Below are 15,776 nucleotides of genomic sequence, written 5' to 3'. Positions count from 1 at the left end.
TTAGAGTCGGCTTTTGTAGCATGATGAGGGTCACTTTTCCCTCCATGCCTCCTGGACTCCGTATCCGGCCGGATCTGTTTCGTAGTGGTGGGAAGCTACAAATTGTTTTAGTTCCATTTGCAGGGTTTTCTAGCAGAAATGAATATCATTTTTCACATCTTTATAATGGCAGTCCAGACCTGTAAATGGACCGGATTTGGATCGGATCGACCTAAATCTAAATCCGTTTACTTAAAAAAAAATTAGATCCAAACCCGCTCCATTAACCTGGCAGATCATTGATAGCTCGATCTAAATCCGTATCCGCCGGATTAACGGATACCTGATCCGCTAATCCGACCCGTTTATAATTTCAAATATTTTAAAATTTTAAATAGTAATATTAAATTTATATCATTATACCTTATAAAATATTAATAAACTATTAAAACAACATGAAAAGTATCACCGAAAGTAGAATTACATTATCAAAATTCTTAATGCTTCCTGGAATCTTGCGTGGTGGATTGTCCCTTAGATTTCTGCAAAAAATTTGTATTAGAAATTCTTCATATTTTATATTTTATATTTTTTTAAAATAATAATATATTAATAAAAAATAATATTTTATTATTACAAAAATGGGCCGGATCATTAACGGGTTAACTGATTCGGATCATTAATGGATCAACGGATCAAAATTTTCGATCCAAACCCGTCCAATAGCCACGAATTTGGAGCGGGTCCGGATCAAAATCCGATCCATTTACAGGTCTAAATGGCACACATCTGTTTATTATTCCATGTGATTCGTAAAAAAATTTCACAACGCAAAAACTCTTATTCTTTAACCTTCCCAAAACAAAAACTGTTCACTTTCAAAGCACAAAGAGGACCCTCACTAGTAATCTATGTGACCAATTTCAGTACAGTAAATCCCTCGTAACAAAATTTACATCATACAGATCCATCTATAGGCTCGATAACTAAATTCTCAAGATAATTTTTCCTAAGACGAGATAATTTACAAAAGGAAGAACTGAAAATAATTTACTTACAAACTTCCTGCAGTCAAAATGGCTATATCCACATTTACAGCTTCTCAAAATATGGGATGCTGCTGGAAAAATGTCAGAAACGCTGATTATGCCTACACATCTGTACACAATCAGAGGGTGCCTCTGGTCGTGGAACAGTGGAACGCAAAATTCTCCAGGTGGTTTATCTTGTTTGGATATTGAGCTTAGCTTTCATATGCTCTTTCATGTTAAGATTATGTAAGCTCACGAGGACGAGTTGTCCAAAGCGAGCTCAAAGCTCGAAGGCGTTGGAAGTACTCTCCCAAAGCAAGAAGGCCTCGAGCTGCCTGGCGGATAGTGAGGATGCGTGACATCTGCTGTAACGTCTCCTTTCGAAGATGATCAGCCTTTTTGGAGAAAAATATCATTTTGCCAGAAAAACACGTCAATAAGATGTTAAGAAAACTAAAATATAACTTCCAACTGGAAAAATCAAGGTCATACCAACTACCTACAAGACATGACCCAAGACTTTATCATGTCAACAAGTTATGTCGTTCAGATGGTAAGTGCACCCCAAAACTGTATGTTATGGCTAGACCAGTATATTTTTACTATCTAATATGTTCTGTAATCAAATATTATGAATCACAATAATTCTAAATCAGAAAGTGCGACAAAGATCTGGAACAGTACACATTACTGTCTCCATTTTCAATCATTAACTTAACTATTATATGATTTTATTTTTTCTTTCCAACTAACAGGGCCTTCTTGGAGCCTGTCCTGTCTTGTCAGGGTGGATACAGTAAACTACTATAATGCTTGGTCATTTTCACCCCCGTCGTATCACAAAGTGACAATGTCGATGAATAATAAAATAAAGATTGATCCTCCATCTTGAGATAATCCATGCCTAAACTAACAAGTCATGCCTCCCAAATGCCTTCACTTAGAGAAGGCAAGAGGAGATTCTTCCCTTGGAATAGAATCTAGATGGCCGGTCCTTTTTACTAGGCTAGAAAAATACTTCTACTCAGCACACATATTTAAAAATTGCAATCTACATGCAAGCATTAACATTTTTATGAATTGATGAAGATAAGGTTACAGAAGATTAAAATCAGTAGATATTAAACCCACTGGCGTTAGAATTTAGAATGAAACTATTCAATAGATCTATGGATGTATGCACTACATTACCTGGTTCACAAAGCTCACAAGAGCTTCCAACTTCTCCATTGCAATGGCCATCTGTGGGACATAAATATCTTCACCCAGAGGATCAGCTGCCACAGTCTGAGCTAGAGTGAGCTGTAGTTTATCCATACCTTGCGAAAGAGCATCTTCTGCTTGTTGACATGATTGCCTAAGGCTGCTAACATCCAAATGTTGTTGCTCTGCCAAGGGGTAAAGTTGAGGCAGAAGAACCTGTAATTAACAAAAACTAATCAACTAGAGCACCCTACTCTGAGAATGAAATTTGATTTCAAAGAATATGCCAATGAAGTCTTTTCGAGTAGATCGGTTTTAATCATATTGAGTAAGCATCAGAGAATAAAACAATAAGTCTTTTCCTAAAGCATCACCTTAGTAATTGATATGCACACTCCATAGTCTTAGCACAACATCAATACGAGAATATAACCAGATTTGATTTCACTGGATTTCTGATGCAAAAGCACCCGTAGTCAGGGTTTTCTGGACTTTACCTAGCTAGTTTGGAATTGATCAATTTGAATGACACTGAAAGTATGTTAAATCTTTGCAACACATGCATACTTGTTGCGGTGTATGTAAGGAAGCGGTATTAACAAATGCTGCATTAGTCTTACAGTATACATTTTTCATTTTGAGATTCATCCGAAAATAGATTGAAGCAAATCACTTCTTATTTCACTTTTATCCTCCATTGCTACTTTTTGTTGGTAATTCTAATATCATACAAGTTCTACTGCAAACCACCAAACCAAATATATGGAGCAAAAGGTATCTCTGTTTCATGAGTTCAATCAAAGAATACATTACCTTAAGAAGCTCTGAAGGGCGAAATCCTCCAATCCATGAGAAAAACCGCTCAGCTGATGTTTTCCACATCCCAGACATTACATAGAAAACATCAACTTTTGCAGCTTTTGATTTCATGCTGAAAAGTTTAAAATAGTGACTCATGCCGCGATCTACAAGGAGATGAAGCTCTATGTCACTTATCTGAGCCTGCAACGCAGTCCTCAGTTCAAAAATCTGCTTATTTTGTTCCTCCACCCAGTTTCCGTACTCCATCTCAAATGCAGCAACACCTGTGGATGCCAGAGTTTCGAACTTGAGAAATACAAGAACATGAAAAAGCAAAGATAATGATACTAGTCATAAAATATACAAGCAATTATAAATAACAAAGGAAAATTTGTCAAAAGTATTATAAGCAGCATGCAATAAATTTGATTTATGGTCTACTGAACTAAAGTCAAGTACTCATGTTCTACCTTCTGCGAAATTATCTATCTATTCATAGGGAGAAGCAATATAAAAAGCATATATATTAAGATTTCTATAGGAAGTCATGTACCCATTAAAAGACACTACCATTTCAAAAGACAGAACTTCAACTTCACTATGGGCCACTAATGTAATCTTAGCAAGAACAAATTGCACAGCAAAGGCTTTATAATTTGGCACAACGACTTGATGGTGAACTCTGACGATGGAAGATTTTTTCATTCTCATTAGAATATTGGTAAAACCTCAAAAACAGAAGGAAAAGCACAAAACTAAACAGATTTTGCAGTTTCTCGCATACATTCTGACATCCATAAAACTATCAACCACCTATAATTTCATATCCAATGCTAAATATACTAGTGAACTTTGAGGAGATGAAACTGAAGTTATGGCAGAAAGCAACTTAAACTTAACGAACAACCTGGATTCATGGTGCCAGAATATCCCAGAGGATTAGCATCCAGTCCACTTCCAATATAAAGACCCTACAGAAAATCATCCATTGCTTCTTTAATTTACAAGGGGTAAGCTAACTATTGATCTTTAGGAACTCTCAATAAATTGCAATATGATAAAAGCAAGCTAAACTTCTCCTGACCTGTTGTCTTGCTCTATCAAGCTCTTGCTCTAATTGAACAAGCTTTAAACGACTTGTTTCCAACTGCTGAACATAGGCCTGTATTTGAAAAGTCATCAAATTAGTTCAAATCACTTGTTGCATGTATTAATATCTTTTCAAATGCATACCACTTCCCACCTTCTTTCTCAGCCGGCTTTTACGAGCAGCCTCCCGATTTTGAGCAAGACGCCTTTGGACCTAAAAATTTTAACATATAAGATTTAACTACTATTTATAAGCTGCTATAAAAGTTTTCAGCATAAAGCTCCAAATATGACTACATAATGCATTCTACATTCCTGAATAAATTGCTCAACCATGACATATACACATATCAGTTACAATAACAGAACGGACAACTTAAACTCAAAACAAAAACACATTTTATCTTGTGTTCACATAAAAGTTTTGTCATAAACAGCCACATGAATAATGAATATGACACAACCACGTAGTTATTTTTATTTTATTTTTTCCTATAAGACATGATATTTTATTGATTTAGAATAAAGTTTACAAAGGAGTGGACAAGACACCCGCTAAGAAAAAGTCCTAGAAACACCAGCAAAGACACCAAGTTAAAAGCAACAGATTAAGTAACTGCTGCTTTCCAATCGAAGTGAACAGCAAACGAATTAAGCGAAACATGTGGTTATTGAAGTAACCAACAGAGTAATCAAACAGTTTAGAAACCATATAAGAGCCATTACGAGTAAAATTCCTCCCCACCCCCCGAAAAAAATAAAATAAAATAAAATCTGCAACATTTTTACTCCATCCCTACCCCTATATTATGACACTCTTTAACACAACCAGTATCCACAAACATATACCACTAATGTGTTATACTTTACTACATCTAGCAAGCAAGCACCATACTATGATTAAGGTCATTAAGCCTATCACACTGACAAACATTGAAATCAATGAATGAAAGATCTTAGGCTAGTTTATAGCACATGGAGGGTTAATGCTGGTTATATGCTTCAACGATGAAGGCCAATTATTGTTTTTCTGCCCACTGGTGTGCCATTTGTAAAATGCAGGCAGGGAGAGAGGGTAGATTATGTTTATGTGCAGTGTGAAGGTACTTTTCATCTGTGAAGAGGTTGTATATGGAGGCTGGTTTGAATTGGGAGATCCAAGCAGGGAGTCTTAATCTATTAACTGCAACAAATTTGGTTGTGGAAAACTCTGCGGTTTGCAGTGAGTTAGCTGTCAGATGGGTGCTTTCGACAGAAATTAGTAGGACTTTTAATGAATATAGAGAGGCATGGATGGTATAGATTTCTTTGTTTGCTGCCTGCGGACCAGTTGTCCACTGTTATTGTATCATTCATTTGGAAACATTACAGTTTGTCTTTTCAAAAAAAAAAAAAAAAAGAGGAGAAGAAGAAGGAGATATAGAGGAAATAACATTGTTGCTCAAAACTAACAGCTTATAAGTTTGCAGACAGTCAGAAGCAACTCTTTCAGTTCAGTAATCATGTTTTGCAACCCAGGAATGTAGGTCAATACAAAGAGCCTGATCTTTAGTTAAATAAAGAAAGGAAATCTGGAAGTGAGGCAAAAGCACACTCTCTTTTACCTTGTCCGTAGGTTTGGTTGCTTCTTGGTCATACTTGCTCGAAGGTCCCAGGATTCCTTGAGAGGCATCCTCTGACTGACGCAATAACTTAGAAAACTGACTAATGTGGCTCCAAGAAACAATAACCAAAAGCACTAATTTCAAAACCTTTACCTGATTATCTAGCTGTGTGTCTGCATCCATGATCATGGATGCTGAGGCATTCAAATTACCATTACTCATAAAGCTTTCTCCCCACATGCTCATCTGGTGTATTGGCTCATAGGCACTCATCCTTCTAGAGGTGACAAACTGGGTGGAAGAAGAGTTCATGGTTGTTCGACTGACAATGGAAAAACTCAAATCAGTTTAATACCATAAAGCATGTGATATAGAACCTAGATGAATTTTGGAGGTACATAGTGACTAATTCTGTAATCTGAATCAACATGTCAAAATCAAAATTCAAGTTTAATAAAGCCAGACCGCAACAAACATACGTGCGGCATTCAAACTAATATTTTTGGATGCTGTCATCATAAGAACATGATCAAACAATTAGATTTCAAATAATTAAATATGAAACTGAATTTAATAAAAGAAGGAAGGGAAAAAAAAAACAATTCTTAGTCTTGCAGGTATGGTTGAAACAAGTACAGGTCCCTGTGTTAAAATACTCATTATCATAAATTTGTGACTGACGGTTGGGAAAAGAAGGCCGGCATTTGTATAAAGAAGCATATCAAAATGTACATTGTTAAAATATCCATGAAGAGATAGAAAGGAAATAAAGAAACCTGGCATCAAAAGTTTAATAGCTATCTACGATTTAAAAATACACAGATGTATCATAAAGCAAAAGAATAACTTGAACCTGTTGAAATATTCTACTTCTGCTATAGTTAAAGCACATTAGCCTAAGCTTCTAAAATGTACTCTATTATAAAGTTATATAAATTTCACACTGTACAACTTTACTTTTGAAGTCAACGGTTCCATGTAGTTACGGTACACCAGAACTGAACCAAGTATGCAATACCACAGGACTCAAGAACACCAGGTGTCAGTATCTAAATTTACATGTCGATGCATGTAAACACAGTGAAATAAGTTAAAAGAGATCGACAACAAGGGGATGAAGGAACAGTTTCAGAAACAATTCTGAATCAACTGAACAAGTTCATTATTTTCTAAAATTCCAACTTTTAAGACCAGATGATCTAAGTTAAATCGTAACGTATCCTCAATCTCCAGATATGCAAGGGAAGCAGGCAATACCAATTCAAAAACTCCAAAGTTACACACCTATACTTGATCCTCTATTAACAGCAAGAAAAGCTACAGAATTCATTGCGGTTGGATGACAATGTCTATGAATCAAGAAGCTGAGAATGTCGAACCCAACAACAACAAAAGGATCAACAACACAGAGAAGTGAGGGGACAAATTCAGAAAATCATAGATTTCAATCCGCCAACCTTCTATTGCTAAAACAAGAAAGGATAGCACTGCTAAGAGTTTAACCATTCCACCTTCCCTCCACTTCCCAAGTAAAGCAGTTCCAGACAACGATGATAAGAAATCGAATACAATCAAAGTTTCAGCACAAGATCAAACAATCCAGACCCTCAGAAAGACACTTATTCTTATCTCCTAAGTACACAAAACAAAAAACAAAAAAACTAAAGAAGTAGGTGTCTATGATGGGAAAGGGAAGTTGCAAAAATTGGAAACTTATCCTTTCATGTTTTTTTTTCTTTTCTTTCTTTTCTGCATCCAATCAATGAGAACCCCAAAAATGATACTACCCACAATCATCAAAACACAAAACAGAGGAAAGCTTGATATGTAAGCAAGAACAGAAAGCCAAGCTTTCTTGCATTAAAAACAAAACCCCAAAAAGAAAAGAAAAAAACCCAAAACTCCAACTTACTTACAGATACTAAAAACTTGAAAAACAAAAGACAAAACACAAAAGCAGAACAAAAGATTGAACCTTTGAAAGCTCAGTAGGAGCAAGACTGGTTATTTTTCCCGCTCTAAATTCAAGCAGAGCAAGCAGGAGGAGGCCTTGTACGAAATATGTGCGGAAGAAGAAGAAGAAGAAAAAGAAGAAGAAGAAGACGAGTCAGCTATGTCTCCTGTTCCAAGTTCCATCATCTTGCAGAAGAATCAAGTGGGAAGACGACACCTTAATAAACACCTCCACCACTTTATTAATCCCCTAAATTCTAATCTCCCCATTAAGATAATAATATATTCCCTATTTCAATTATTGACTAATTTTCATTAATTATGTTTTTTTTGTTCTCTAAAATACAATTATTTTCAAGAATTTGTTTTGTAATTTTGTGCTGGACCTGAGAGCGAGTGTTGTACAGTAAGAGCGGGGGAGAGAGAGAGAGAGAGTGAGAGTCAAAGGATTACGGCATAAGAGCCCAGGACGAGCGTCGTAATCCACATCCTTTGTCTCTCCCCCGCTGGGACATGATGACATCCCACCCACCGCTAATGTGCGCACCAGGTGGATCACTCTTCTCTTAACCTGCGCACTCATCTAGCTACTGTTCAGCGCGTTAAACAGCAGACAAGCGTAACGTTGCATTTATATTATTTTCAAGAGCAGTGTTTTAGAGCTAACTGGTTAACTTTTTATTTTTAAGATTAACTTTTCAGTCACATATCATCATCTCTACCGTTTAATATTTTTAAGTCTTTATGAGTATATCACTTCTGCAAATTTTCGTAACAATATTTTTGTCATCAAATGTGAAACACTATGGTGCAATCAGTAATAAAATCATCCTTTCTTTTTGTATGCATAGATTGAAGGTGAACCAACAATAAAAATAAGCATGAAATTTTTACCATAAAGTGCTCACTATCCTAGTTGCTAGAAACAAAGGACTACGTTTTTGTTTGTCACTTTTCTAACGTTGAATTCTTCAATTTGCATTCCATTGGATGATTCCGGCGGAGAACTTTGCTGGAGATAGGGGAATTGTCGGACGGGAGGGAAAGGAGAAGTGGTGTGGACGCGCGGGCATGGGCGAGTGGTGGGAGTGGGGGAGTTGATAAATTTGCGGGGGGTGGCGGTTTGGAAAGAGTGAGACAGCGTTTGGTGGTTCCAGGGTTGAGTTTGTTTGGGGTTTTGGGGTGTGGGGTCGGCTTGTTTTTAATTATGAGTTTTTTTATTGTCTATGATTGGATTTTTTGTTTTGACTTTTTAGCGGGAATAGTAACGGCTACGTAATCACCTTCCTTTTGGCGACTAGTTCAATTTCAGTGCAAATATGCACTATTGTAGATTAGGGGAATTATGCCTCCAATTAGGGCAAATGACCATCTTGGTGCTTTAGTTTCCCTCTTTCCAATGGTACGTAGAATTGGTTGCAATTATATTCCTAAAGTTAGGGCAAAGATCTACCACAGAATATTTGAGGTTTGACGATTAGATTAACTCGTTATAGTTTATAGATGCAGGACTTTCTACGTAGGGAGGTGAGCGTCCTGAGGTGAAAGTGTGAAACACGGCAGTAGAATGAGGAGAGGGGGAAGGGCTATCAGGGCAAGTACTAAATGTCATATATGAAGAGCGGAGCTTCTGCTATCCACCTAGGTGAGGGTCACCTAGGTGACGTGGCAGAACGACATAGGACGAAACCAAAAGGAGAGCTCGGTGCTCTCAGACCCGAAGCACGACCCGACCGAGGAAACCCAGCCAGGACGCAGACCTCCGGCCACCGATCGACGACGCAAGACCCCCAGTCTCTCCGACTGGTCGTCTCCGTCACGCCTGTGGCCTTGGATCGCCCATGCACGGGACGACGAGGGCGACTCGACGGTGAAAAGTGGTGACTGCTCCGGCGAGTTTCAGCCATTTCCGGCCACCGTCTGAGCTTCTTGTGCTTTTCCGGCTATCCTGGCCTTGGCTTCCACTTCGATGAGCTGACCCATTTGAATGGTGGCGATGGAGGACCAGACCCAGCTCAGAATGAGGTCGTTGCTGGCGATGGCAGGCAGGGAGAGGTTGGCGTCGTCGGACTCAAAGACGGAGAGGAGCCACTTCATGTCGCCGATGGAGGACTCGAGGAGGTTGGAGACCTTGCGGAAGTCGGCGGTGGTGGTGATGGAGAAGACCGGGCGGAGAACGTGGAGATACCACCTAGGTGAGCACCACCTAGGTGGATAGCAGAATTTTCGTAGAGCTATTTTCTGACAAAAATAATAGAGGCATTCCATTTGATGACACGTTTAATCTAGGGCATTCCTTCTCCTCCTCCACTAGTTACTTTTAATCTATTTGATGACACATTTACTTATTTAGAATGGAAAACAATCATGAATCGGAGACAAATAGAATGGGAGAAGAAATGAATCGGTATTGATTCCGAATGATTGATTCCTAAACTCAAATTCCCCCTTCGTAATCAAATTCTTGAACATTCAGGAATCGATTCCTGATAAATAGGTGCATGGGACCTACACCCATTCCGATTCCTTCATGTATTAGTAAACACATAAATTCTTTTACCCAGAATCATTCCAATTCCTTTATGTGTTAGTAACACAGGAGTGTTTTAACTCCGTAATGATTCCATTCCATTCCAAGTAAGTAAACGTGCCCTGAGTCTCATTAGCGTGAACTTAATCAAACATTAAGAATCTTAAATTTAACTTCTACTGCAATTTAATACAATGTTTACCACTACAGGATCTGAATCACTAGTCTCGGTCTCACCTAGAACAGCACAAATGTCGCTCGAGAAACAAAGGGCATGAAAAGGTTATAAATATCGGTATCTTCATACCTATCGGTACTTTGAAAAAATGAGATATCGGAAATATCGGGGATACAGGCTACGAAAATATCGTTTATGAAAAAAGTCAATTTATTAGAAATTTAAAACTACATATAAATACATATAAATGTCAACTTCATCTACATCCAAAAAGAGACTCTAGGCGGTTGAAAAGCCGCTTGCTGGTCTACGAAAATGCAATAATCAAACCAAGATATATGACCCATATAGTGCGAATTGTAGTGATGAACATGATAGTTATAGATCTCTTTAGAGTTGCCGACTGTTTCCCCTATAAGGGGATAATAAGGATGAACCCAACTGGATGACTGATCATATACTTCTCCATATTGATTATATCCATCAGCATCATAACCAAATTGATTGTTGCCTTCATGAGATTCATTTGAGATCTCACTGCGCTCTGTGCCTAAACTGATAGAGTCAAAACTTAAGGCAATAGAAGAAACATCAGATGGGGTACTTTGATCATCAGTTGCACCTCTAGTCCTTCTCCCATATCGGGTCTTCTCTTGAGCACCATGACCAGCTGTTCTCACTCTGTGGTCTTCATCTTGGGTGGCATGATCAAAATTACTTTCATAGGTAAATTGGAATCCTCCATCCACAGAAGATTGTCCATATTCATATCTTTCATCTCCACCACCTGTTCCGCTTCCACCCTCTCCACCATCATCAGAACTATTTGGAGTTGCTGTACCACCCCACGCATCATCACTATCTGAATTATCTTCTGGGTTTTTAACAACTTCTTCAGATAAGACTCTCTCTACGTTGATTCCAACATTAGTTGCAGTTTCTATAACTTGTGGAAGAGGTCTTCTATCTTCATCATCGAGGTGTGAGGCATAATCCAATCATGAAGTGGATCAATGTCATTATCAAGCGGCTCGCTTGCAACATGAAGTAGATCTATATACCTATTCACCTATTCCATTTGATAGTTACTTTAGCATTTGAACTTTTAGATTCTTTATACTATTCAACATACTATACACTCACAGACTACACAGTAGTTTCATTATTCCTCACTTTTTCAAGATGCATAGCTAAAATTTAATACTCCGTACTCTGCACTCTCTTCTCATCATGTCATCCATATATGGTTCTTTGACTTCCTTTTGCAATGTCATTTGGCCTCATTTGAATAATTGAACCTTTATGGCTTTATCTTCTTTCTATTATTCAACTACAGAGTTACAGACATAGTCATAGACTACATAGTACCAAATCTCTCCTCATACAGATTTACATTTAGACTTTTAGAGAATTACTTCTCACCCAAAATCGCCTTGTGGGTGTTTCTCCAGGGTAAAGATTCGCCTTGAGGGGATTTTCTACTCACCTAGATTCACCTTGAAGGGATTTCTCCTCACTCAGATAGTCAGATTTGCCTTTAGGAGATCTCTCTTCACACAGATTTTCATTTAGAGAATTACCGAGTTTTTTTAATTTATTTTTACCTCAAATTTTACAAATATTCCTTCACTTTATCAGGGATATATTGCAAATATCTAATATATCGGGGATATTTGACGATGTCGGAGAAATTTCGCAGATATTTGACGATGTCGGAGAAATTTCGCAGAAACGGTAAAAGATAAGATATTTACCCCCTAGATATATCGATCCGTCGAAAAAAGGAGATATCGGAAGATATATCAGAAATATCGCAGAGATTTAAAACCTTGGGCATGATGACTTCTTCACCTTCCTCCGTCATTTCGTAAGAGTAATTAATTAACGGAGGTTACAAACACTAATAGTCCTAGGGTTTCCTAGACACTATGAAAACCTCATTATTGACTTATTGAGCAGCCAGATTAAGCACGCAAACTCAACAGATTAAGCACGCAAACTCTAAGCCAACAGATAATTAAGATAAAATGAAGAAGCCAATAATAACAAACACAAAAGGATATGATAGTTTGGTGATCCTACCTAACTTAAGCAATCTAAAAATGCATGTAATTGACCCTTCAAATGATCCTACGGCCGGGGACAAGAGTCGTCGACTCAACATCTTCAAGTTGATACTATAATATAGCTTATGTCTTTATGATATGGATCCACCAAAGTATGAAACTCTTGTCTTGATATAGATTTTCTATTATAAATCTTAAATGTCATTCTTTTCTAGATCTAGTCTTATTTGTACTAGGGAAACTTCATGGCAAATTAACGGATCGGTGTATCAATACTAAACTATCTGTCTATAGTAATTAATTAACTTTATATAGTCATAGACTAACTCAACATCAGATTAAATTTTCTTCCATCTTTATTTTCAAAGAAAAATAAAAGTTGCGATGCTTTTGAGATAAAAGGTCGTTTGCAACAACACGATCGGGAGTTGGATTAGATCGGTAATTAGGATAAGAAGTGTAAGCTTTTTTTGGACCATTTATATATATATGTAAGCAGTACGATCGAGTTGCCTCCGAGTAGCACATTTTAGAATAAACAAAACCTGTTTCATTTGCTTTAGAATAGAAATCTCATCACACTCACTTTTGCTTATATCCATATCTGTGAAGACCAATGAGCATTTAGGGGCCACATCCTTTCTCCGGTGCAGTACATATATGCTCCCACAATATAGTTTGAGTCTCAAAGTTACATTATCTTATAAAGTAGGCAGAACTATCTGTGTTGGTTTTAGCTAGCTTTTGGTGTTACTTTTCGAATTGAACTGTCGAAATTCGCACACTAGAGTTTAGGATCTAGTTCTTGAGCTTTTGATGTTAATTTTGAAATTGAATTTTCAAAATTCGGAGACTAGATGTATTTTAGGGTTTATAGTACTCGAGCTTTCATTGCTATCTATCATTTCAACCATCTAATTGTAAACTGTAACTACTATTTTCATATATATATATATATATATATATATATATATATATATATTATTAAGCAATAAATTCCCTCATACTTGAAATCAAGAACCTCATTCTAAAGGAAAAATAATATATAAATACATGGACGGCATATACTCACTAATCGCATGTGATTTTAAGATTACAACTCAGTAATTATCGTAAATTCATTTAACTATTTAAAAAAAAACCTCAACAACCAATGTAAATCTATTTAAAAAAAAAAGACGAAGAATAACACAGGCGTTAAATGGGAGGAGAGGGGGACAAAGTCACAAAAGAGCCCAAATCTTATAATTTACGGTGGGAGTCATATTTCTATAAGGATAACATGCAACCTTATCAAGTTAACTTGATATATTGCGTGTTAAGCTCACAACAACCATATAAAATGTGTCTAATTGTTTAAACTCATTACAGAAAGTGTAAGATGGGTGAAAGAGAGAATTGTGGAATTCAGATTTAGAGGGGAACATTAAAAAAGAACACAGTATGGGAAAAGAATTTCTTTTTTTGTAAAGACTTGTGAAAAAAAAGAGAGATTTAGAGAAAGTAAATCACCATTCGTATTTTAGTGATCACTATACTTGGTTGCTGATAAAACAATTCTTTGCCTTGTGAATCAATATTTAAATCGAAACTTCCATCGATCGAGAAGTCCAGTTGTCATCACTCATCACCAATCGACTAACCAATTAAACATACGATAACAAAGTGTGGATTATCTACTATAGATTAAGAGAATCTAAATTATTGTCATAATTTTTGGCTCTGAATCTGAAGACGGGACGCCAACACTAGCCATTGTTAGTGGCAAGCCACTTTAGATTGCACTTGAGAATAAGACCACAAATAGGGAAAAAGGGATATGTTTGCGTGACGTATATTTTGATTATTCAAACACCTACACAGAGAATATGAAAAGGAAAATCATTAAGGAATCCATCCACCCATTCCTGCATAGGACACCCACCACCATCATTCTAAACTTTATACACATCATTACCACCAAGACCTAATTTTATTCAATTATTAATCTGCTTAGCTTATCCTATCTTTATAATTTTAATCTAAAGTAAAATGAAAGAAAGAAAAGAGAAACTAAAATGAAAGAATTGAAATCGCATCTAAATTATATTTAGTTTCTCTTTTCTTTTTGTTTTTGTGTATTAGCTAGCTTGGCCGGGCTTTTCCCCGGATTTAATGTCAATCTAGGGTTTTGTATGGTTTAATGATCGGGGTTCATGACTTAGATTAGCTCCGCTGCGCGCCTTTTGCAGAAGTCTAGAGAGAATACGGTTAGGGTTCTGCCCATTTTTGCTGAAGGTTGCCCATATATACAGTACTGTGAGCAACATATTCATTGTTCTTGCTTGTACCCATATTTGGCTATTAAGTTGCTTCGTCATCGTTGCTTTTGCCAGTATCTAGGGTATTGGCTGCCATAAGAACTATACGAGTGGTGAGTGGTCGACCATTATTGTTCCCGAAAGATTCTAATATGATCTTCGTCCATGTCCTTGGCTAGTTCTTTTTGGCTGCAAAGAGATTGGCTAACGTACACACATATTTCCTCTCCACTATTGTGATTCTATTTCTGTACGAAGCATGTTTAAATCTTCTTTTTCAGACTTCAGAGCAAGTAATTAACAGAAAAGAGGATGCATGCATGCAGGTGATGGATACTGAAGGACTGCAGTACTTCCTGATAAGAAAATTGCAGAAATCACCCTAGCGAGAAAACCTTCTTGATTTTGTCAGGCTGCATGGATACCTAGAACCCCAAAAAGGTAGATAAAAACAGGATGATCAGTGTCCTTAATTAACTCCTAAACAGCGAAGAAAATCGGACGGAATCGCGCGCCCCCTCCCGATCATGAAGGCATCATCTCAGAACAGTATGTCATCTGCAAAATTCTTTCCTCTATGCAAATGCTATGTTCAGTTTCAGTTACCAAGTAAATAACAGAGCTTCAACATTAAGAAACTAGGACGAGACGAGTGTGATTAAATAGAGCCAACTATTAATGTTGTTGGCTAATTAAGAGTACTATCAGAGGATTATCTGAATGGGCTAAGCCTGTATACACTTGGAATACAGTGTCATATTGTGTCGACAGGGAAGATGAGAAATGAAAAGGCCTTAGCCCAATTCTTTTGATTTTTTTGAGGAAAAGTTGAGCATAAATTAGTCACAAAGTAGATCGACTGAGACTGGAAAATGCGCACAAGATGGGCCATTTTGTCTTGACACCAAAAAAGATTAATTATAAGGTAATCAAATGTGCACATACCAAATTATAAATATTTTGAGTTACTATTTGTGCGTTATCCTACCAAATTCTCAATTAAAAAACAAAAGTTGCAATACCTAATAAAACAGTCCCTAGC

At 37.0% G+C, this 15,776-nt stretch overlaps 1 protein-coding gene across 3 annotated transcripts; it reads right to left on the bottom strand.

The window, feature by feature from the left end:
- Nucleotides 1-800: 800 nt before the first annotated feature.
- On the bottom strand, nucleotides 801-8,042 carry LOC112188712 (transcription factor TGA4). 3 transcript variants are annotated; one of them, XM_024327888.2, is made up of 9 exons: nucleotides 7,683-8,042; nucleotides 5,861-6,029; nucleotides 5,708-5,782; nucleotides 4,258-4,317; nucleotides 4,099-4,176; nucleotides 3,919-3,985; nucleotides 3,027-3,298; nucleotides 2,202-2,429; nucleotides 801-1,405 (listed from the first exon to the last, which is right to left on the bottom strand). In XM_024327888.2, exons 2-9 carry the CDS (start codon nucleotides 6,017-6,019, stop codon nucleotides 1,253-1,255), a joined length of 1,092 nt encoding a protein of 363 aa, XP_024183656.1. In that variant the 5' UTR covers nucleotides 6,020-6,029; nucleotides 7,683-8,042; the 3' UTR covers nucleotides 801-1,252. The 3 variants fall into 3 exon arrangements, with proteins under 3 accessions (XP_024183656.1, XP_024183657.1, XP_024183658.1); XM_024327889.2 differs by lacking the exon at nucleotides 7,683-8,042 and adding an exon at nucleotides 7,165-7,630; XM_024327890.2 differs by lacking the exon at nucleotides 7,683-8,042 and having other exon boundaries at nucleotides 1,253-1,405; nucleotides 3,922-3,985; nucleotides 5,861-6,019.
- Between the last annotated feature and the right edge of the window lie 7,734 nt (nucleotides 8,043-15,776).

Source organism: Rosa chinensis, chromosome 2, assembly GCF_002994745.2.
Source record: "Rosa chinensis cultivar Old Blush chromosome 2, RchiOBHm-V2, whole genome shotgun sequence".
NCBI lineage: Eukaryota > Viridiplantae > Streptophyta > Magnoliopsida > Rosales > Rosaceae > Rosa > Rosa chinensis.
Note: the sequence above shows the minus strand (reverse complement) of the source record. Positions and strands in the feature narration are given on the sequence as shown.

Excerpts from the sequence above, each read along its gene's own strand:
- LOC112188712 (XM_024327888.2), bottom strand. The coding sequence starts at position 6,019 with ATGAACTCTTCTTCCACCCAGTTTGTCACCTCTAGAAGGATGAGTGCC. Across the intron at positions 5,783-5,860 it reads ACACACAGCTAGATAATCAG|TCAGAGGATGCCTCTCAAGG; the intron begins GTAAAGGTTTTG and ends TTATTGCGTCAG. Across the intron at positions 3,986-4,098 it reads TTGATAGAGCAAGACAACAG|GGTCTTTATATTGGAAGTGG; the intron begins GTCAGGAGAAGT and ends GATTTTCTGTAG.